Genomic DNA, 20,949 nt, shown 5'->3' with positions numbered 1-20,949 from the left:
TGCAGCACACACAGCCTGGTCTGGCCCAGTTTGGAATCACAGTGCTTTGCCCAAATTATAGCATTACCTGAGGGTAAATTCTCCCAGAGAAGGAATTGGTGGATTGCTGACACAGCTGTTTTCTTGTTTTTTATTTTCTATTTTTTTAATTGGAACTGAATGCATTGGATAAGGGAGAGCCCCAAGAGTGTTCTGGTACCAGATGCTGCTGGGGCCACTGGGGTGCAGGATGCCCTGGGGACAACTGCAACTCACAAGTCCCCTGTGGGACTGAAGGACATTTATTTGTGTAACCAAAGAGAGGGGCCTGCCTGGCACCCAGGTAAAGAAACCAATGACACCGTGCTGGGGGTAAATGAAAATTCCCATTTCTGTTTTAACCCTGCCTGGGGCCCACACAAGCCCCCAGCCATGCCACGGGGTGGCCCTTCATGCTTGCTGTTCAGTTCTTTTTGTAACCTGAAAATCTGCTGTTGTTCTGAGTCCAATAAATGCAGAATCCGGTTTGCTGGAGCTCTAGCCTCTGCCTGCATTTGGCTTTTGTGTTGATTTTTGTGCATGAAATCGCTGTGGGTGTGATGGCTGCCAGCAAGCAAAGGCACTGGGAATCCATGGGTCATTTGTCAGTAGATGAGGCTGTTCATTGGGTCATTGTAGGCTTCCTTTCACAGTCAGAATTCGTAATTAAATTAATTACATCTGAACTCATAATTCAATTACATATCAATTGGCTAATCCTTTCATATATTCCTTTTTTGGGTCTTTTAAATTGAATTTCAGTTGATTAATGTATTTCTCAAAGCAAGGAGCTAATAAAGGCCAGTGTCCTCCTGCTCTTGTCATTGTTTTCGGTATCTTTATGAACAGTAGTAAATCCATTGTTCTGGAACGTCTTTATAAAATTGACCTATGCTCTCCAAGTAATAAAGAAGACGCTTATCAGCCACTTAATTCAAGGCACAGATGTGAATCCTGCCCAGGGCCAAGATTTGATTCATGGAGACAAAGCAAAGAGCTTGGGGAAAAAAACCAAAACAAACCAAGAAACTCATTGGGCCACAAATAGCTGGCAATGCCTCATGTGTAATTGCACAGCAGCAGTCCACACACCGTGCCCCATGGGCTGAAGAACAGTGTGCCAAGAGAACAACAACTCTTGGGTTTGTCATCTGCAAGGAACCTGGTCCCAGCCCTTGCTCTGAGTCACAGTGAAAAATTAATGTGTTCTTTTCAAAATTCACCCTTAACGGACACTGAGCAGGCTGCAGTTCCTCGGGGTGGGTTATTGGGTACCTGCCAGCATGTCAGCTCCCTTGTCACCTGCCAAATGGCCACTTGGACACCAATGTCCCCAGGAATATTCAGGAGCCACTGGTCCAGCACCTCATGGGATGATGGACTTGATCCCTCCCTCAGTGGCTACACATCCTGGGCTTACACTGGTCTCTGATGGCCCCAAACTTGTGTGGCTTGAGCAGTGTCTGTGGCAGCACAGTGAGGCCACTGGTTGGGGCTGCTGGGACAGAAGTAGCTGAAGGACAAATTCACCTCACTCAACTCCTCCTGCCCCGTTATGCTCCAGCCACCTCTGCTGCACATCCTGCATCCCCCACCCTGCACCCTGCATCCCCCCTGCACAGCTCACCAGCACCTGCAGGGCACAGGGAAGCTGCTCACCTCCCTGACCATTCCTGACTGGCAGCATGGTGACAGCCACCATGCCAGCACTGGGGATGAGCCACATGCCAGCAGAGCTGCCCTTAGAGCTGCCTTGGCTCCCCAGCAGAGCAGCACACCAAGCTCACAGGAAAAACTCCAGTTGCCATGAAGAAGTCAACTGAAAACATGAAAACACCATGAAAACCCCAGAATGGCCCCATGCTTTAAAGTCATTTATTTGTTCTTGTCCTCGTGGCAAAAAGCGAGATATTTTTAAAACAGAAAGAAGTTCTATTTCCTAAAATTTGACACGAGTTGTGTCAAATAGCTCTTTCAGCAGTGGTTCCCCTCCCTGTGGCCAGGGAGCAGTGTGACCCTGCTGTGCTGGCAGCCAGCCCTGAGTGCCTTCCGTGGTGTCAGGGCTGTGCCCACGCTCCCAGGACGAGCCAGTGGCAGCCACAGACCTCGGGAGGGTCACACTGCCTGGAGTGCTGTGACAGGAGGGACATCAGCCAGCACTGGGGTTTGCTCCTTACCCTGCTCTGCCTCTCTTTGCCAGCTGTGGGCAGGTGCCAAGGGGAGGGCAAACAGGGCATACCTGGCATGCCATGCCCTGTGTCCCATCCCACAGGAGCAGGGTGGCTGCAGTGGCACGGTGTGGTGGCCACCAGGAGAGCCTGTGGGGCCAAGGCACTGAAGGGAGCTGGGGTGTGCAGGACACAGAGGGGGAAGGATGGACTTGCCTCTCTGAGCCCTCGTGGGCATGGCCACATTTTATACAGGATTTCAAGAACCTTCAGAACGTCTGCCTTGCACTGGCAGAGGCTCTTAAAGCACTTCTTAAACTTCTGAAAACACAGAAAATGGAAAACATTATGGCCTTTACGGGTTCAAAGCATCTCCTGATTGTTTAAGCCAATCACAGGATTTTTTGGAGGCCTGACCTGATTTACAGCCATGTGTACGGGCCAAGAAACCTGCTAAGGGCTGCCAGGAACCCGCCCAGCACAGGGAGCTGCTCCCAGCTCGGAGCATCCAGATGGGTAATGGTGCAGTGGGATGGGTCAGGGAGAACTACAGAGCTGAAAACTCCAGCTCTGATCCTCCAAGGACTCCCACGTGGGTGGATTCCGGCGCCTTCATGGGTCTCTGTGCAGCACATAAATTTCAGATGTCAGTGCTCCACTAAGTATATTTCAATTCTAAATTTATCACACAGATGTGTCTGCTGCAGAGTCTTGGGCCTCTTCAAACTCTTCCTCTGGGAAGAACTTACTGAGGCTCGGGCTCAAGCTTTGGAACTGCTTGTTTTGTTATCTTCTCTCTATAAAAACCTGAAAGGTTTCACTTGTGCTGGAAAATAATTTTCTTGCTCATATTAAATCCAAATGTTTTCTGTAAGAAAGCAAGCCAGGCACCTGTGGGTTGGGAGACAAGGATTATTGGGGCAGTGCCTCCAGTTCATTAGCACTTCATACGAGGCCTAATGAGGAAAGAAAACAGTTTTGAACACATCCAGCCCTGGAAAAGTTACACCCCCACAAGGAAACTTTTGAGAGAAACGAGAAGCCAGAAAAAACAAAGCAGGAAACCCTCCAGCTGCTGCTCCAGGTGCATTGTGTCCATGCCTGCCCTGGGAGTGCTCTGGCTGCCCGGGCTGGGAGCCAGGGCATGGCACAGACCTCTCAGAGCTGGCAAACCTGGCCAGTGCTGCACCAGGAGCCCGCAGGCAGGGGCTGAGCTGCACAGAATAACTGCAGGAGGATCCCGAAAGCAGCAACCAGCTCTGAGCAGACTGTGGGTGGGAATGCTCTCCTTCTCGAGCTGGGGACCCTCGTGGCTGTGGGAGCAGCTTGGCTGTCCCCAGGCCACCAGGAACACCCTCTGGAGCTGTCACCTCCTTCAGGCTTCCCCAGAAATGCAGGCTCCAAAGCCGGCTGTGAGATTCCCGTGCCAGAGAGAGAAGCTGTTCTCTCCTGAGAGAGGGCTTGCTTAAAAAACCAATCACTGGTGCACAATGTTAGAATCAAAAGGTGGGGGAAAACAGATGTGAGGGGAAAACAGTGCTGGATATATGGAAAAAAGCCACTGGTGGTGACAGGAAAACTGGAGTTTCAGTGACCCATGGCACAGAACGCTGTCCAGGTACTGTGGCAGTGCAGGAGTATTCAGCCTTGGCAGGGCAGCTTCTCCAGTCAGAAAAATGCAGAAAACCAGCACTGGGGACTGCAAACCCGGAGTGGGGCTCTGCCAGAACCCAGGGCACTGCCAGTCCCATGGACACAGCCCTGTGTGGCCACCCCAGGGCACAGAGCTGGACCCTGCAGAGGGGACAGCAGTGGGGCAGAGCAGGAACAAAACACACTGAGATGGTTGTTTTCACTTCATGGGAACTTTATAAACACTTGCAGTAACCTAAGCTTGTACACATCACAATGGCTCCAGGGCTGATGATGGGGGGCTGCTGTGCTGTACATGGCGATCCCACATTTCCAGCTGGGATCTGTCACTCCTGGGCCACTGGCAGCAGGGACTGTGCTCACAGCAGCAGGGATTGGGCCTCACAGCAGCAGGGACTGAGCCCCATGGCAGCAGGGATTGGACCCCACAGCCCCCTGCCAGCACAACCAGCATCCCCCACCAACTGCTGGTCCCCAGTGTTCAGCTGCACCCACAGGTGCAGAAAAAAAAATCAGCACAGACACACAAGTGACAAAAAACTTTGAAAGGACACCATGAAATAGTCTGCAAGAAGCTGCCTCTCCCCACTGCTCACACTGTCAGACTGAAACCCAACCACATCTGGATTCTCCTTACCCACGGAGCCTGGCTCTGTCCTGGGGGTCTGTGCTGGCAGTGGGCACGAGCAGGAGGAGGATGTGACAAGCCACTGCTCCTGCAGAATGTCACCCCAGAGCCGTGCACATCAGCAAAACCCGAGGAGCTTCCCAAACTGACAGGCTCGAGAGGTCTCCAAACATCAGCCCAAAGCAAGAAAAAGTTGGGAAATGCTGGCCTTTTGTGTGGGAGCCACAGGCACGACACCCCAAGGGGGCCAGGGGCTGATGTGCTGCAGGCAGGTGGCCCCACTGCCAGGCTGGTCAGAGCAGATTGCTCCAGCTTCAGGTCCATCCCACCTGTTCAGAGATCCCTGATCAGACCCACCGTGCCTTGTCCTTGAGCCCCTGCTGAGGGGCTGCAGCAAGAGGGACCCAGCACAGCCCCAGGTGCTGCCAGATGTGGCACAGCCTCAACTGCCACAGCACAGGGCTGGTTTGGGTTTAAAGCCACTTTCATGTGCCAGGCCTAAAGGAGGGAGCAGTGCTGAAGCCAAGGGAGTGAGAGCACCATGGACATGACACACGTGAGCGCCGGTGTGTGCCATTCAGCAATAAGAGACACGAGGTCACACAGGCAGTGCCAGGAGGTGGGAAGGACCTGCTCCAGGCAGGACACAGCACGCTCAAGGCATGGAGCACCTGGGAAGCAGCTGTGGGAATGTTTGGCCACTGTTTTGCAAATGCTTTCAGTGCCTAAAGAAAACCATTCAAAAGGGGAGAGTCATCTTTGGGAAGGTGGAGGAAGAGGGGAAGCAGCACAGCCTGGAGCTGGGCCCTGGTGGCAGCTGGAGCAAAGACAAACCTCTACTGCTACAGAGGTCCTGGCCAGGGACATCTCCCAGGCCAAGGGACATCATCCACAGGGCCATGGCTGAGGGACAGACAGGGCATTTTGTACTGGAAATGAATAAACAAGCAAACGAGAAACTGGGAAGTTCTAAAAAAACCAATGGGTTTGACCCACGAACAGTGAGTTTCAGATCCTCAGCACCTCTGTGCTGGCCACCACAATCACCCAGGATGGAGACTTCTTGGTGGGCCTGTGAGAAGTGGATCTGGTGGGAGTGTGGCTCACATGGAAGAGGAGGCAGTGGAGGAAGAGGAGCACCTGCTGCTCCCTTCCCCCAGCTGCACCCTTGGAGGCTGCTGACCTGAGGGTGCTGCCTGAGAGCTGACCCCAGGTAAGGCTGTGGCCATGGCTCAGGCCAAGCCCCTGGCCAAGCTGTGTCTGTCACGCGGTGTTCCAGGCCAGGGATGTTCAGGAGGAGATGAGGAGATGAGGAGACATCCCACAGAGCTGAGCACAGTGGTTCCCCTGTCCCTGCCCAGCCTGTATCACCATGGGCAGCGTCACCAGGCATGGCTGTCCCACACACTGACATTCACCAAGTGAGGAACACGAGCACAAAGGAAGGCGCTTCTCAGGGCAAGGAGGGACTGCAGCTGTTTTGCCCTTGCATCCAAACACGGGGACTCAGCCCTTGTGCTGTCCAAACACCCTTTTCAAGGTGTGTTTCCCAAAAATGAGCAGGTGAGCAGGCGGTCCGTGTCCCCAGCCCTGCCCATGCTGCCATCAGCTGTGCAGGCACACACTGGCACTGTCACAGCCTGCAGGGAGGAGAGGTGGGAGGGCAGGGAACAGTTCAACACACATGTGTGGGCAGGACCTGCTCTCCATCGTGGTCTCCTTCTCTTAATTTCTTGAGCCACTTGTGGCTCGGAAATCATCGTCTGGTAAGACAGCTGCTCTCCAGGGCACTGGGGCTGGCAAGGCTCAGCTCTGACTCCTGGGTCACAAGCACAGAAAGTCTCCTGGGTCCAGCTGGGCTGAGGTGTGCTTACAAAGCCTGGGAGAAGAAAACAAGCTTCATGTTCTGTGCAGCAGTGCAAATCCACCAGTAATGGCAGAACCACTGGACTCCCACAACCCCATAACTGCTGACTTTGTATTACATGTCTGCTTTCAGTTTATTATTTGATTTGTCACTATTTGTTGGTATAAAAACGTACCTTTGTCCTCAGCTCTCATCAATTGGAATCCTGCCTTGTGGCGATGAAGAACTGGATAAAAGGAAGTACAAGAATAGAGAAAAAAATGAGTGCAAGGAGCAAGCTCCAGCTCAGCTCCACAAGCTCCTCAAGGCTGGGTAATGGACAGGGAGAGGTCTGTCTGGCAATAGAACAAATGTTTTCTCTCTCAGTACCAGCAGCAGAAGTTCTCAGACTTACACACAAACCTGCTCTCCCTTGGGCAGAGGTTGGCAGCTTTTCAGAGCAGGAAGCTGAGGCTTATTTGGGCAAATATTATCACAAATGGTACCTGCTGCCACTCAGAGCCGAGGGCTTTGGTGTCCATGCTGTGTCCCCATAACCTCCCAGCTCCCTGTCTGCACACCCCCTGTGCTGGACCAGCCATGCTCTCTCAGCAGCTGCTGGGACCTAACCAGCCCTCATCACCTCACCCACGACCTGATCCTTTCACAAAGCCTGAGTACAACAGGTACTACACCACGCAGTAACAGGGATCCTCAGGGATGTTTCTCACTTGGCAGATTTAACTTACCAAGTCTGTATCTGGACTCACATTTTACACTTTGTGCTCTTTGTTTAGTCTCAGCATTTTAGCTGAGCCCCATCTGCTGTTTGTGAGGGTGAGACAGGGCAGGCCTGGGGCTGGGGCTGTCTGTGCTGGCTCTGCCTCAGAGGGAGCACCCTGTGCTGCAGGGCTGCTGCTACCTACGTGCCACCTTCCCCCTGCCAGCCTTACCTGCCTGTTCTTCGGGAAGCTGTCTCAAAGAATTTGGTCCTAGAGGCCACCCTGCAGATAAAACAGGAGAAGTCTCTCTTTTAATTTGACCTGGCAATTTGATAATGAGATCTGCTCCGTGCCAGGGGAATGAGCTGCAGCATTGGCAGAACCGCAGAGATCACCTCCAATTGACAGATCTTCTGCCAAAGCATAGCTGGGCTCCTTCTGAGCCTGCTCCACCCTCACATCATCTGCCAGCACTCTGGCTGGGCTGCTTATAGAACCATGGAATCATTTAGCCTGGGAAAGAGCTCCAAGATCATGGCGTCAAACACCACCACACCAATTAAACCACAGCACTGAGTGCCACATCCAGTAATGATTTCCGTGCTCTTGACGATAATCCTATGTGCATCCATCCCCTTTATGGTCTTCCCTTCAGTGTTTATGTGCTCCCACCCATGCTCAAGAAAGAGAAGTTCTCCCAGGTAATTTAGGCACAGAGTTGACCCTCATGGCACCTTTTGCTTTCTTTCAGTTAATTCCCACTAAAGCCAGCGGGGTTTCTGACTCTCTTAAAATCAGAAAGAAATCTGAGGATGAGATGAAGCTGAACTCCATTCAGTTTTCTGAAGAAGATCCAAGCTGGATCTTGTCCTGCCTCAGAAAGTGTCTGGTTTGCTGGGGACAGGCAGGGAGGGGCTGAGCTCCACCAACTCAGGAACAGCAGGGAAGGGGATGGTACAAGGCTCAGCCCTGGGGCTGTGCTCCAAAGCTTTGTGTTTGCCTTCATTGTGGCCCCACTCCCCTCCCTGGCCGTGCCCTCTGCTCAGCTTTCCAAGTGACACTCAAATCTGCACTTGCACCGGTGCCAAGGGGACATCCACAGGTGCCACTGAGCGCCCAGGTGTCCCCACCAGCACCATGCACCCACCACAGCTGCTGGCTTACACAGATGAGGGCATGTCCTCTGCTGTCCCTGCTATCAGATCTGGCCTCTGTTCCAGCTTTGGAGGGATGGGAGTCCGGCACGGTGGATCTGGAGGTCTCACAGGGGGACGCATTATCACGGGCTTATCACCATGGGAACGTGGCTTAGGGACACCGTCACAGTCACCTGAGGGATGGAGATGATAAACACTGAGCAGGAAGCTCTGGCAGAGGCCACATATTTATGAAGGGGCACTGAACAGGTCTGCGGGTTTAGTTCTGTCCCTCTGCCTCAACACTCTCTCACTGACAGTGGCCAATAGACAGAATGGAGGGACAGATCCAGGGAAAGGAAGTTCCCACACTACCTGCCCCAGAACAGCCTTCCTGGAACAGGGGATGGAGCAGGACCTGCAAGGACAAACTCAGTGTAGTTGCTGGCTGTGAAGCTGATACTTCCTGGGAACGATAAGTGTTCTTAACCAAACCCTGTGCAGTGCTGCTCTGTGAAAGGGAGAAGAGCAGCACAAACTGATGATTCCTGTGGCTGAGCTTTCATCCTGGACAGTGACACTACCTGTCCTCTCCTCGGCTGCTTTTCTTCCCCAGGATCCAGCCCACCTTGCTATTCACTTAACCCTTCAAAGTCTTTAAGAGTCAAGTCAACAATGAATGAGTGTCAGACTTTACCTGTGCCTACGCCCTTAGGCTGTTCTGGTCTCCCAGCCCCTCCTGCTGAGCTACATCGAGAGGACTCAAGGGGAGAAGCCCACCAGCTGGCCCAGGGAGGGTGGACTCAGCACCTCAGGCTTGTCCTGGGAGCAGGGCACTCCTGCCTGGCTCTGGTGCACACTCACCCTCTCTGCCGCCGATGCCCGGCCGGGGTGCCGGTCTCCTGGCCTGCAGCGTGGCAGTCCTCAGGGCAGGGCTGGTCACCACCCCGTTGGCTGCCCTGCCAGCTGGCTTCACCCCTCCGTCCTGCAGCCTGCTCCCCAGCTTGCCCAGCTCGGGCTCAGTGCGTGCCTGAGGCCGGTTCTCAGTGGGGGGACGCCCTGGCTCGTCCCCCCCTGGCCGGGGTGCGGGCAGGCGGCTGCGGTGCAGGGGCTTGGGGACCTCCACGCTGCCACCATTGGGGGTCTGGCTGAGCCTCTCCGCTGTGGAGACAGGAACAGAGAGCCGCGGGGTTAGTGTTGATGTGCCTCCAGAAGTGCCACCCCTCCTGCTGTGCTACAGACCAGGAGCAGGAGCTCTGCTATGAACCCGAGTGCTCCCTGCAGCAGTCCAAGGCAGAACTTCTGCTCCCAGGTCCCAGGAGAAGCACTGAAATGCAAGGCCAGCCCCAACTCCATTAGCAGTTTGGGAGTTTTAAAGAGTGGTGTGAATCAGTCATGTTTTATCAGTGTCACAAAGTGCACTTTGCACTTAAACATCATCAGAGCTCTGAAAACTAATGGAGAAAGAGACTTTCCATCTCTTTGGTGACTGTGGAATCAGGGCACAGCCTGCAGTGACAATTAGAGCAAATCAGGTGCAGAAATATGATTTTAAGCTGATGTGCCCTTAGCTGTTAATCGAGCTGACTGCAAGGAAATGCTGAAGCCCTTAACATAATGTCAGAGTAGAACTTGGCCTAGAAAACACCTTCACTGCATCCTGAAAATTTCTTTGGAGCTCTTGCTCTGGATGTGGAACAGCCAGCAGCTGAGCCAGCTTGAGACCTCCTTGGGTCTCCTGCAGCACAGCCCTTTGGCTACCATCCCACCAACACTCCATGCAGCTTTTTTGCCTCTTATGCCACAAAACCTCTCCTCTGGGCGTCTCCTGGCCCAGAAACTAAGAACCAGCCTTAGTTTCATTAATGGAGAATGCAGCAGTTACCAGAAAACCCCAAATCCCACAAAGTCTTGTGACATGTGACATGTGACATGATGCAACCAATGTATGAGTGTTTTTTGCTTTCCCTTCTCTCTGAGTAGCCCTCACTGCCTGTGGTGTCCAGGACCCGGGAAGTGCAGCCGTGCTGCTGTTACTGCCATTGCTCCTGGAAAGGTGTTCCAGGAAGCAGGAACAGCCACACTGACCTGTGCTCTCCTCCACAGAGGCACCGAAGAAGACGGGTCTTTCCCTCAGGGGACGCTTGGAGATGGTGATGGGTTTGTGCCGCCGGGCAGCCACCCTGGGTGGGGGCACCGGGGGGGCTGTGGTGTCTTCTGGGGGGCCAGAGTAGATCTGTAAAGGGAGACACGTTCAGGTGACCCGACACAAAGGGGCTGCTGCTTCACCTCCTGCTGCAGGTGATCCTGCTCAGCACAGAGGGGGACGGTGGCCACCACTGACACTGTCCCCACCATGGCATTATCCCCACCACTGACACTGTCCCCACCATGGCATTATCCCCACCACTGACACTGTCCCCACCATGGCACTGTCTCCACCATGGCACCATCCCCACCATGACATCACATCCCCACCACTGACACTGTCCCCACCACGGAATTGTCCCACCATGGCACCATCCCCACCACTGACACTGTTCCCACCACAGCACCATCCCCACCATGGCATCATCCCCACCACTGACACTGTCCCCATCATGGCACCATCCCCACCACTGACACTGTCCCCACCACTGATGATGCCGTCCCCATGGCTCAGCATGTAGATCACTGTGGACACACACATTTAGAGAGCTAGGAAATTACAGCTTGGCAATTCCTTTCAGGCCTGGATTTCTCCTGTCTCTCAGGTCCATTCCCAGGCTGACAAGCTGACTACAGCTTCAGTTAAGGGAGGCAGTCTCCCAGAGTGGTAACTTGGTGAAAAACAGAAGGGAATTCATAATAAAGATTAACACTTGGTGTCTTTCCCGTGGGACATCCGGACATGCTGTCCCAGGGGATGTTTGTCCCAATTGTCCAATGAACTACTGTCCTGTCCTAGCTGCACATAACACTTTAAATACGGGATGTCTGTACAATAAAGTTGGCCTTTTTTCCCCAAAAGAGGTCCGTGTGTGTTGCTGTCTTTTCTCAGCACAGTAAACACAGATCAAAACACAATTTGTAGAAGCAAATTCCCCTGGAGCAGATGAGGGAGGCTTTGAAGCTTTGGAGCTGACAGACCCTGACCAACATCAAGATTCCCATGGTCAAAGAGATACAATCCCCAAAGCACCCAAACCAACCCTGCATTGTTTCAGATCTAACACTAAAACCCTTCAGCTCTTGGCTTACAGTGATGCATTTGGCACAAGGAAATTGCCTGGGAGGAAATACTGGCATAAAAAAAATGCTACTGAGAAGTTTAATATAATTTTCTCACTGGTCATGTGGCACCTATTTGGTTGGGATTAATTGAGAGGTTCTCATTAATGTCAGGGCTTTTTTTTTAAGAGCTGAAAAAGAAATACATCTGAAGATCTGAAATACCATATCAAGGCCCAAAGCAGCTGCTCCTGTGTTCTTCCCAGGGATGTTAACTGAAGTTTTATCAGGCTTTAAAGCCTGAGTTACTATGGGGAGGTGGACTGAGCTGCTGAGCCCAGAGGCTGCACTGCCTATCCTGGGAGATGTGGAGTTGGTCCCTTCCTGGCTCCACAGAGAAGGAGAGCTGTGCCAGCCCCACCAGGATGCTGGGTCACACTTCAATATGGAAAAACTTTATTGAATTACCCAGAAAAACATCAACGTGAAGAAATGTAACATTCCGCTTTGATTAAGTGCCTCATTTTGGTAATTCAAACCAAAAGTATATTCCTTCTTCTTTGGACCAAAGAGCAGGGCTAGGAGACCAAGATGGGGGATGGGGGAGGAAAACATGTCCCTTGTTTAAACTCCTTGGACCCAAGTGTGGCAGACAGCTCCCCATACCCCACAGTCAGGCTGCTCTGGCCCAGCCTGGGCTGCCTTTGGGTAAATCCATATGCTAGGACCAGGCTTTGCTTCCAACAGCCTGGCCCACTCTGCACAAGGAGAGGAGGAATAACACAGAATCACAAGATAGTTCAGGCTGGAAGGGCCTACAGTGGGACACCTGGTCCACCCTCCCTGCTCAAGCAGGGTTTCCCTAAAGCAAATGGCACAGGATTGTGTCCAGACAGTTCTGGAATATCTCTAGTGAGGAAAGATTACAATCCAACTCTGGGAAAAAAACCCCCACACTCAGGGTTTGGTGATATAGAGCGAGTGCTGGCTCACTGCCTGCTGGGCTCTGCCCTGGGCATGGCCAAGACATGTTCCTCTCCCCAAAACACAAGGTTTGGAGCACTCTCTTGCTGTGACACAGCAGCACATGAATTAAAAGCAGCAGCTTGTGTATTATTAAAACTGCAAAGGATTGCCTGTGGGAGAGAAATTTTTTGGAAATATCAACCTCATCCCTATATCCCGAGCAAAATCCAATCCTGCTTTTTAAAGAAACAGTAAGCTCCCCATGGACACTTTTACAGGTACCAAAGAATACTTTTCAGGTGTTTTCAACACCTGAAACCCAAGCTAAACCACCACAAATGACTGCGTTTAAGAGGTGGGTGCAGCTCTGATTTACTTCTAATTGAAAATCCAAATTAAATAACCTAAAGGTACCAAGATATTGACAGACCCTCACCTTAAGGAGGTTTGTACAGAGAAGAAGGTGTTTCCAGAACAATCAACCTATTTATTTTAACCCCCCACGGCATTGAAACATGAGCTGTGGAAACAGCAATTATCCACAAACACTTCATGAATAGTTACTTTGTCCTCAGAGTCTTCAGACTGCACCACACAACCCACATCCTCTCTTCCTCCAAGACTGATCTGAGCTGTTTGCTCATGTGTGAAGACACTCTCAGCTCCAACGCCAAACTTACACACTCAATTCAATAAATGTGACTAACTTAACTTTATTGCTGGAGAAATTAAAAGCAAGCAAAAGGACATCTGGCTTAATTAAAGCTGTCGTCCCAGCTCTCAGAAGTGGTGGGGTGTGTTGATTCAGACTGTGCCGCAGGCTGTAAGGAGAGCACAGAGCCTCATCTCTGGAGAGAGCATGTGAGATCCCAGACACAAACCAGTCTCTGTTTTTCTGTGGGACCTTATTACAAGTGTTCATAGAGACCTACAAAGGAATTGGCTTGTGTTTCCATGAGCTCCTGGCATGGGTACTCAGAAGCCTCTCTGAGCTCTTTCCTCCCATTTCAATCCTTGCCATCACAGCTGACTCCCACCCCCTCACCTGGTCCCCGTGTAGTCCCCACCTGGTTGCTCTGGCTCCAAATCCCTGTTTCAAGAACCTTGCTGTTCCACCTTTGGCTGCCTCTTCCCTTTCCAAAGGGAGCTTTGCCCCTGCCCATGTGCTGCCCTGTACGCTGGGAGCTGCCCCAGCCCCTCACAGCAAACAGCATCCCTGAATGAACAGCTCCATGCACTTCCTGCTCCTAAGGCACGAGAGAGGTGCCTGTGGTCTCTGCTGTGAAAAGCTGGAGGAGCAAACTCGCTCCTTGGAGCCCAGGGCTGTTACCAGGGCGTTAATCTGCTCCCTGCTCGGGATCTGCTGCTCTGGATGCAAATGCTGCTGCAGCTTTCAATATTAACACCCAGCTCCTGTCATCCCCCAGCCACCTGACACCCCTGAGCTGGTGTCAGCTATCGCTGAGAGCAAGTGAGCACAGACACAGGGGAATATTCTGCTTTCCAAAGACACGACTCCACATGACAAAGCTGCTGTCTGCACATGCATCTCCACCCCAGGACCTGGCTGGGCACATGGGCGATGCTAAGGCTGAAATATGAAATACCCAGTGCAGATCATGGAAGGCAGAGGAGACTGGAGGCTCTCGGTCCTGTTAGAGTGGGGAGCAGCCTCAGCTCCTCCAACTGCTCCACCCCAGGCAGCAGCTCCTTCAGACTCCCCAAACCATCTCCACACCATCCCTGTATCTCTACCTGAACACAACCACAGCTGAATTACTTTCATCAACCATTCCACACTTGTCTGCTCTAGGTTTCTTCCACTAATACTTCCACTGTACCCATTAAAACCAATTCTGCTCTGGTCTAGCCCCTGTCTAGCAAGGTAAAGAGTGAAGCTCTGTAATGTCCAGTCATACAATAGGGTTCTTTTACAACCAAGCTTCCCCTTATTTAAAAGGCAAAAATGCCCAGACTCTCTGTTTCCTCTGGGACCAGATAACAGCAACAGAGAGGAACAAACCTGCTGCTCTTTGCTTGCTCCTGAAGCCTTTCAGAGCAGCGAGTTACATAAACGGAGCCCAAGGAGACTCCAGAAGGAGCCGGAGCGCTGCCGTGTTGCCACAGCAACAGTGTGCAGGAGCTGCTCGGGGCTGCCCCGTACCTTCCCAAAGTGCTCTATCAGGATCTCGACCACGATGTTTTGGAACTTGATGTTCATCATGGCTGCCACAGTGTCCTCCTGTGCTCGCATGAGGGTGGGCCCGAAGATCACCCCCATGTTGGACGGGGACATCAGATTCTCCCGGCTGTGCTCGCAGACGCTGCAGAGAGCAGGGGAAGGAGGAGCAGAGATTGGTTTGTTTTTTTCCAAACACGTCTTATTCCAAGAAAAAGAAAACAACCAACCAACCAAAAAAAAAACAAAAAACCAAATCCAGGATAATTTTTAGTTTATTTAGCCATTCAATTTTCTTCACTGTGTGTCAGAATTTGTTTCCCAGCAGAGACAAACATGGCTCTAGCTCTGACACAAACATTTGGCTCAGACAGATGCTGGAGAGAGCAACGTGCTGACAGCATCTTTATTTCATCTCTTCCCATTCCCAACTCCTCTTTAACTCTGCAATCAAAAGTTATCTGCACAACATATGCACAAAAGGAATCAGATCCTATATCCTTTTTATCCAGAACTGACTTCTGGCTTTAATTTTCTCTCTCTTTGAAGGAAGAGAACTGAATATAGGGAGCACACTATGGTGGTTTCCAATAAATTTCTGAGGAGTGACAATTTACAGCCCCTGCTCTCTGAGAGTATTTTCCTTTTTAAATAATTTCTTGCTCTGTGCATGTCTGAAAGGGAATTAAAGGAGCAACCAGAAAGAGAAGCATCATTTCGTGCAGAAGGCAGCAAGGGTAGTCACCCCCTTTGTGCAATTCATATGGAAATTCCCAAGGGAACTACAGTGGGTAAAATCTAGCAAACCTAACCTCCCAAAAAGGCTTGTTCTGCTGATTCCATTATCCCCCTTTTTTTTATTTTTAGAGGAAAACTTCTGCTTACTTGACAAGGTGCTGGATGAGGAGTTCTAACATCTCCCTGTTCTTGTCAGGCAGTTTATAGACCAGTGCATGAATGGCTCCCAGCCTGTAATCCAGGTTCTCAGACTCTGGAAAGCAGGAACACAAAGAATTTGTACCCAACACTTTCAAAGTAAATACTCCAGGGAAATATAAAGCCAAAGGAAACCTGTGGAAGCTGTTCCCTGTGCAGCATGGGAGCGAAAGGGAGGAGAGGGAAGTGAGATTTCACAGCAACAGGGTGAACACTGGGAGAAACAATATGAAGTGGAAAGAGGAAGAAATGGAGCTTGAAAGGGAGCCCAGGGACACTCTCCAAAAGAGGCTGAGCATGGGCAGGTCCTCCCCTTCACACCCTTGTTCCACACACCTGGGAGCACACAGCCTCCCTCTGGGAGTCCTATCAGCCCCGAGAGCTCTGACACTGAACAACACCTAAAATGTCCTGCAGGGAAAAAAACTGAGTCCATGACCCAAAGAGGTCACCCTTAGAAGAATAAATAATCAGGAAACAATAAAATACTCAGTGTGAAAAGAATGGTGTGGTGTCTGAGTGGCTGGGAAGCTCAATGGTGCAAGTTTCTGAGGAGGGCAGGGAAGGGATAAATGTGCTGCACACACCCAGCCATCATGGGCTTAACCATCTCTGAAACTAATAAATCCTGGGCTTAAGCACCTTCAGCAAGTGGTGGAACATTTCCCTTTCCAAGAAAGAACTGGTGTTATTCATTCTCCAGAGGGACACATGAAGAAAAACTGGGCACCCTCCCAGTCTCCTGGTGACTTCTGGAGGCACAGCAGGTTGAGGGATGCTCCAATGCCACACATTTCCAAATGCCAGCACACCCATGCTGAGGGTGATGACCAGCTCCCTGCATCCCTGTCTCCCTCACAGGGCACTGGCTCACAGCTGGCACAGCTTATCTGCAATGGCCACAACGAGGTGACAGCCAAGGATGGGCTGGCTCAGCACAGGTGAAGCCCTGGCACTACACTTGTGCTTCTTGGCTGAATAACCTCTGTTTTTCCCAATTGTGACTCAATCCTAACAGCCACAGCAGAGAAATGTCTTCCATGTACTGGCAGACACTCTGTTTTCAACATCCCAGGACAAATGTCACAACCTGAAGGGAACACCTACTTATGTAAGTGGCAACAACACATCCCATTCCCTCACAGGTTATAAAACATATCAATACTAGGGGGAAACAATTCTTGTGGCAGACTTGTGCTGCTTTCCAGGGAGGGACATCCTCTGGCTGTCCAGACCCCTCGAGAGCACAAGACCCTGTCTGAGGGAGGGGCACTGCAGCAGCAAAGGAGGGAAAGGAACATTCAGCACCACATCCCCTGCACAGAGAAACACCTGGAGGAGGTGAAGCAGCCAGACCCACGGAGCTGGGCTGGCAGAGCTCTGCCAAGGGATTTTGATGGACCCTGACTGGGGAGAGCAGGGCCAGGGACCATCAGTGGGGAAGCTGTGGGACTTACTGGCAGCCAGGACCAGCTCTTTGTGGAGCTTGTACGTCATGACGGGTTCAGACAGGTTCCTGCAACAACCAGAAAGAAAGCTGAGCTCTGCACGGCATTGTGACCCACTCATGACCCACCCTGGATGGACAGGCAAACTGGCTCATCCCTCAGTGCCACCCAGTCCCAGTGGCATTTCCCTCTGCAGTCAGTATCAGTGAAACAGCCCTCCCCACGGGATTGAGGGGTTCTGCAACACCCAAATTTATCATTCCTCTTCCCAAAGCCTTTGTCACTTTGCCCTTTCCAACAGCCACATCCGAATATCTGGCAGCTCATTTCACCTTTGATCTGGATCAGCCCCAGTCCCCTTTGCCTCCTTGGGGCAGGTGTGACCTGCAGTGCTACCTGAGATAGAACTTCAGTGAGCTGGTAATGGTCTTGATGTCCCAGTCCCCACTCTGGAGATCCACATCCCCAGGGCATTTTGGATCTGGAAAAATAATGAAAAGGTTTTAGAATAAAGTCCACTTAGAGGTTGCTAATAAACAGCCTGCTTGGGGTGAGGGTTTCCCCTCGAGACACATGAAGCCACAGCAGCACACAAAGAGAGCTCCTAATTCCCATGGCTGGGAAAAGCAGAAAACAGCACCAGTGTCAGGATTTTGGAGAGGCTGGGGAGTGATGCTAATGAGGGACAAAGAGGGAAGCATAAGGTAAAATTTAGGCAGTACTGCGAAGTCACTGAGATCATATTCTGTAGAGTTTATTTTTTCCCAAGGCTGGCAGAAACAACACATTTCAACAGGTCCAAGACAAGCTTTCTCACATCCAAAGTAATCTGAATGCCAGCTCCAATAGCTCATTTGCAGCTACTCCCCTGAAGGCTGTTCTGGAAGCATTTCCTCTTGCTGCACAGAGAGGAGGGAGCTCAGGGGAGGCACAGCAGCATGGAACAACAATTTGCTCCTGCCTACCTCCCCTGATAAACCACATCATGTCTGTGGCACCATGAAGTGAAGGATGTAGTTGTAGCATGGGGGAAAGCTGGACTACAGAAATAAACAGTAGGATTTATTTTTGAAAATAAATAGGACTAGGCACTAAAAAGAAAATTATCTCTGTCTAATTGTTAAAGATGAAATCCTGCTGCAGCAGTTATTTCTGTGGTGTTGGACCTTCCATTGTGCTTTCATATGCAGTGGGGTGACAAGTGGTTACCCAGACCCATGCAGATAAACAAAATAAAAAGCCATTCACTGGTGGGATTCAGAGGAGAAAACCACAGAGCTGCTCACAGGGAGGGTGAGAATCAAGCAGCAATAGAACCTCAGCAATGAGTCATAGGCTAGTGGAGCTGGGCAGAGGCCCGAAGTCATGGCTCTGTGAGAACTGGGCATAGCCAGACACCAGTACAAACCATGGTTTTAATAAACAACATCCCGAGTAGAAGCAATAGGAAACAGCCAAATCCTTTGAATGCTGCATTAATATCAGATGTCTGAGATGGCGTGAGCCTGAGGCACGCAGGCAGCGAGGTGAATGCAATCCCTGCCCTGTGCTCCAGCCCCGGGCAGGGCTGGGGAGAATGGTTTGGCCTTGGGCAGGTGGGGATTGACCCCAGAGGTCCCCTGAGAGGCTCACAGGTGATTTTGAAGTAAGGGTATGATGGCCTCAGCCGAGACCCAGCCCAGAAAGGCCTGTCCCAGCACAAAGCAGAGCTGCTGAGCCCCACGACCTGCCAAGACTATAAACACTGCCCAGTTGCTAAGCTTGTATGGCAGACAGATCCAGCCACAGGCAGGCTCCCAGCAGGAAAACATCCACTGACTTCTTAACACGTACATTGGCTCCTTATTGTACACGCTGCACACAGCAAGGTGTCCCCATCCTTCCAGAAAAAATCCTTACACTGGGGTGGAGGGCTCCCTGCAAAGGCCACCTCCCCAGCCCAGCTCATGGTGTTATCCCAGGAAAGAAGAGGAAGATGAGCTCAGAGGGGTCACAGGGACCAAAACCCACGCTGGGCATTTCTCACTGTGAAACCCGATCCTCTCTGTCCCTCACAAACAATTCAAGAACAAGACAGTGTAATTGCACAGAATAATTAATTCTTACCAAAAAAGGCATTCAGTAACTTCTGCACCTGGATATTGCTGCCAACAGTCCGGTACACGCCCTCCGTAGTGATTCCTAAGAGGACAAAGCCAAGAGTGTTAACCGAGGATTCCTGCTGTTGGTGCAAAAGCCCCATCTAGTGGAATTGTTTTCCTGCTGCTGGGCTCTGTCCCACTCCCCGGCTTCTGTCCCATATCCTGAGCTCTGTCCCGCACCCTGGGTTCTGTCCCACATCCCAGGTTCTGTCCCACATCCCAGGTTCTGTCCCATATCCCGGGTTCTGTCCCATATCCCGGCTTCTGTCCCATATCCCGGGTTCTGTCCCACATCCCAGGTTCTGTCCCATATCCCGGATTCTGTCCCACATCCCAGGCCCTGTCCCACTCCCCAGGCTCTGCTGGCAGGGCTCTGCTCACCCCAGCAGCCGAGGCCACCAGCACCACCCTGGTCACCGTGTCATGGTGAGGTGAGCCCAGCCAGGGTGTGGGACACACCAGCCCACACACCCCATTTCTGTGGGGTGCTGCTTTATCATGGATTTGCTCAAACACATTGAAATAGAATCTGCAAACACTGACCAGTGCTGGGACAGGCAGAATCAGTGTCTCTCCTAGCTCTGTGAGCAGGGTCTTGGAGATGAATCCAGGCCCCCATCCCACACTGGTGCTGTTCACTGGTGCAGGCTGGTTGATATGTGACAGCCCAAAGGATGAGCTGCCACCCTTCCAGCTGCTTCTGCTGCTTCACAGGCTGGGGCTGAGGCAGCCTGTAGCCACCCCTCAGCCCTGCTGCCAGAGCTGCTCTCCTGCCCAACAGGGGCTGTGCTCAGGGCCAAAACTGACAAAACCACGAGTGAAAACAGCATCAAGGTGGAAGTTCAACCCAAACCGACTTGTTCTGAACCAGGCGAGATTTCTGCTCCCAAAGAACACACATTCCTCAGCTAAAAGCTGAATCCTGTGTCAGTGGCTAACACTGTGCTGCAGGAACTACAGTATTTTAAGGCCATGGGAAGCATGCCCAGGCAGGGTGAGCTCCTCACCTTTGGTCTCCACTGCATTGATGCACTTCCGAACAAACTTGAAGCCCACCTCGTTCAGCTCCACTGTTTTGGACAAAGAAGCTGTGTTAGCTGCCTGAGCACTCCTGGAGACCCCTGGAACCCCCCAGCCCTTCTCAGCACCCAGAGCTGCAGTGCCCCAGCACACAGAGTGTTCCCTGCACTGCCATCCCTACCCCCTCAGGAAACACCAGCATTCTGGACATCCTGACAAGGGGTTATTAGTTCCATATGTTCTCTCATTTTTCCTCAAATTTATTTTGAATTGTAGCACTGCTCCCTGCCCCCTCTCTGTCTTTAATAATAACAAGTGTAAATTGGTTTAATAATAGTGTAAATCATTTAGATTGTGCCTGATAAAGACTTGAATAATCACTTCCAGAGCAAAATCTGTAGTTAAAGCTCTTCCTCATCATGGGACTGTGTAATTTCTGCTTCTCTACATCACTAGGATTAAAAAGCAAAGCCAATCCAGCTTGATGTGCTGAGGAAAGCTGAGCACAGGACTTGCTCTACTGAGCTGGGGAATCCTATGGGATTCCTGAATTTTCAGCAGGTTGTTTATACTGATTCTGTATGCTCTGAGCAACAGCAATATCAAGCTCAGACATCTCTTAGCCCTGCCTCAGGAATAAGCACAGACCCACCTGGAGCTTGATACCACTGGAATTCTTACCAGCTCTGATCTATGATAAATAGAGAATGTTTATTCAGTGAAACACTAATTCACATTCTTCCCAGTGTGTGATGTGAACATGGCCACACAGCAGGTTTGTGCTCGTGCTTCTGGGAATGCTCCCCCTGTGCTCATTATAGCCAACTAATGACAGTGATGATGAAGTGACCTCTGAGACAGAACGCAGGTTTCACCCA

General features: G+C 51.4%; 1 protein-coding gene across 1 annotated transcript in view; it reads right to left on the bottom strand.

Moving 5' to 3' along the window:
* Positions 1-4,032: 4,032 nt before the first annotated feature.
* OPHN1 (oligophrenin 1) overlaps positions 4,033-20,949 on the bottom strand; it is a 50,808-nt gene continuing 33,891 nt past the window's right edge. Inside the window, exons 13-24 of the mRNA XM_088173126.1 lie at positions 20,059-20,121; positions 19,017-19,091; positions 17,307-17,391; positions 16,920-16,978; positions 15,412-15,517; positions 14,512-14,671; positions 10,260-10,407; positions 9,036-9,332; positions 8,200-8,365; positions 7,267-7,317; positions 6,510-6,560; positions 4,033-6,346 (exon numbers count right to left, since the gene is read on the bottom strand). Of these exons, the coding sequence (XP_088029252.1) occupies positions 6,518-6,560; positions 7,267-7,317; positions 8,200-8,365; positions 9,036-9,332; positions 10,260-10,407; positions 14,512-14,671; positions 15,412-15,517; positions 16,920-16,978; positions 17,307-17,391; positions 19,017-19,091; positions 20,059-20,121 (1,253 nt within the window). The 3' untranslated portion in view covers positions 4,033-6,346; positions 6,510-6,517. The remainder of the gene's footprint in view (positions 6,347-6,509; positions 6,561-7,266; positions 7,318-8,199; positions 8,366-9,035; positions 9,333-10,259; positions 10,408-14,511; positions 14,672-15,411; positions 15,518-16,919; positions 16,979-17,306; positions 17,392-19,016; positions 19,092-20,058; positions 20,122-20,949) is intronic.

The sequence above is a fragment of the Sturnus vulgaris genome, chromosome 14 (assembly GCF_052056855.1).
Source record: "Sturnus vulgaris isolate bStuVul1 chromosome 14, bStuVul1.hap1, whole genome shotgun sequence".
Classification (NCBI taxonomy): domain Eukaryota; kingdom Metazoa; phylum Chordata; class Aves; order Passeriformes; family Sturnidae; genus Sturnus; species Sturnus vulgaris.
Note: the sequence above shows the minus strand (reverse complement) of the source record. Positions and strands in the feature narration are given on the sequence as shown.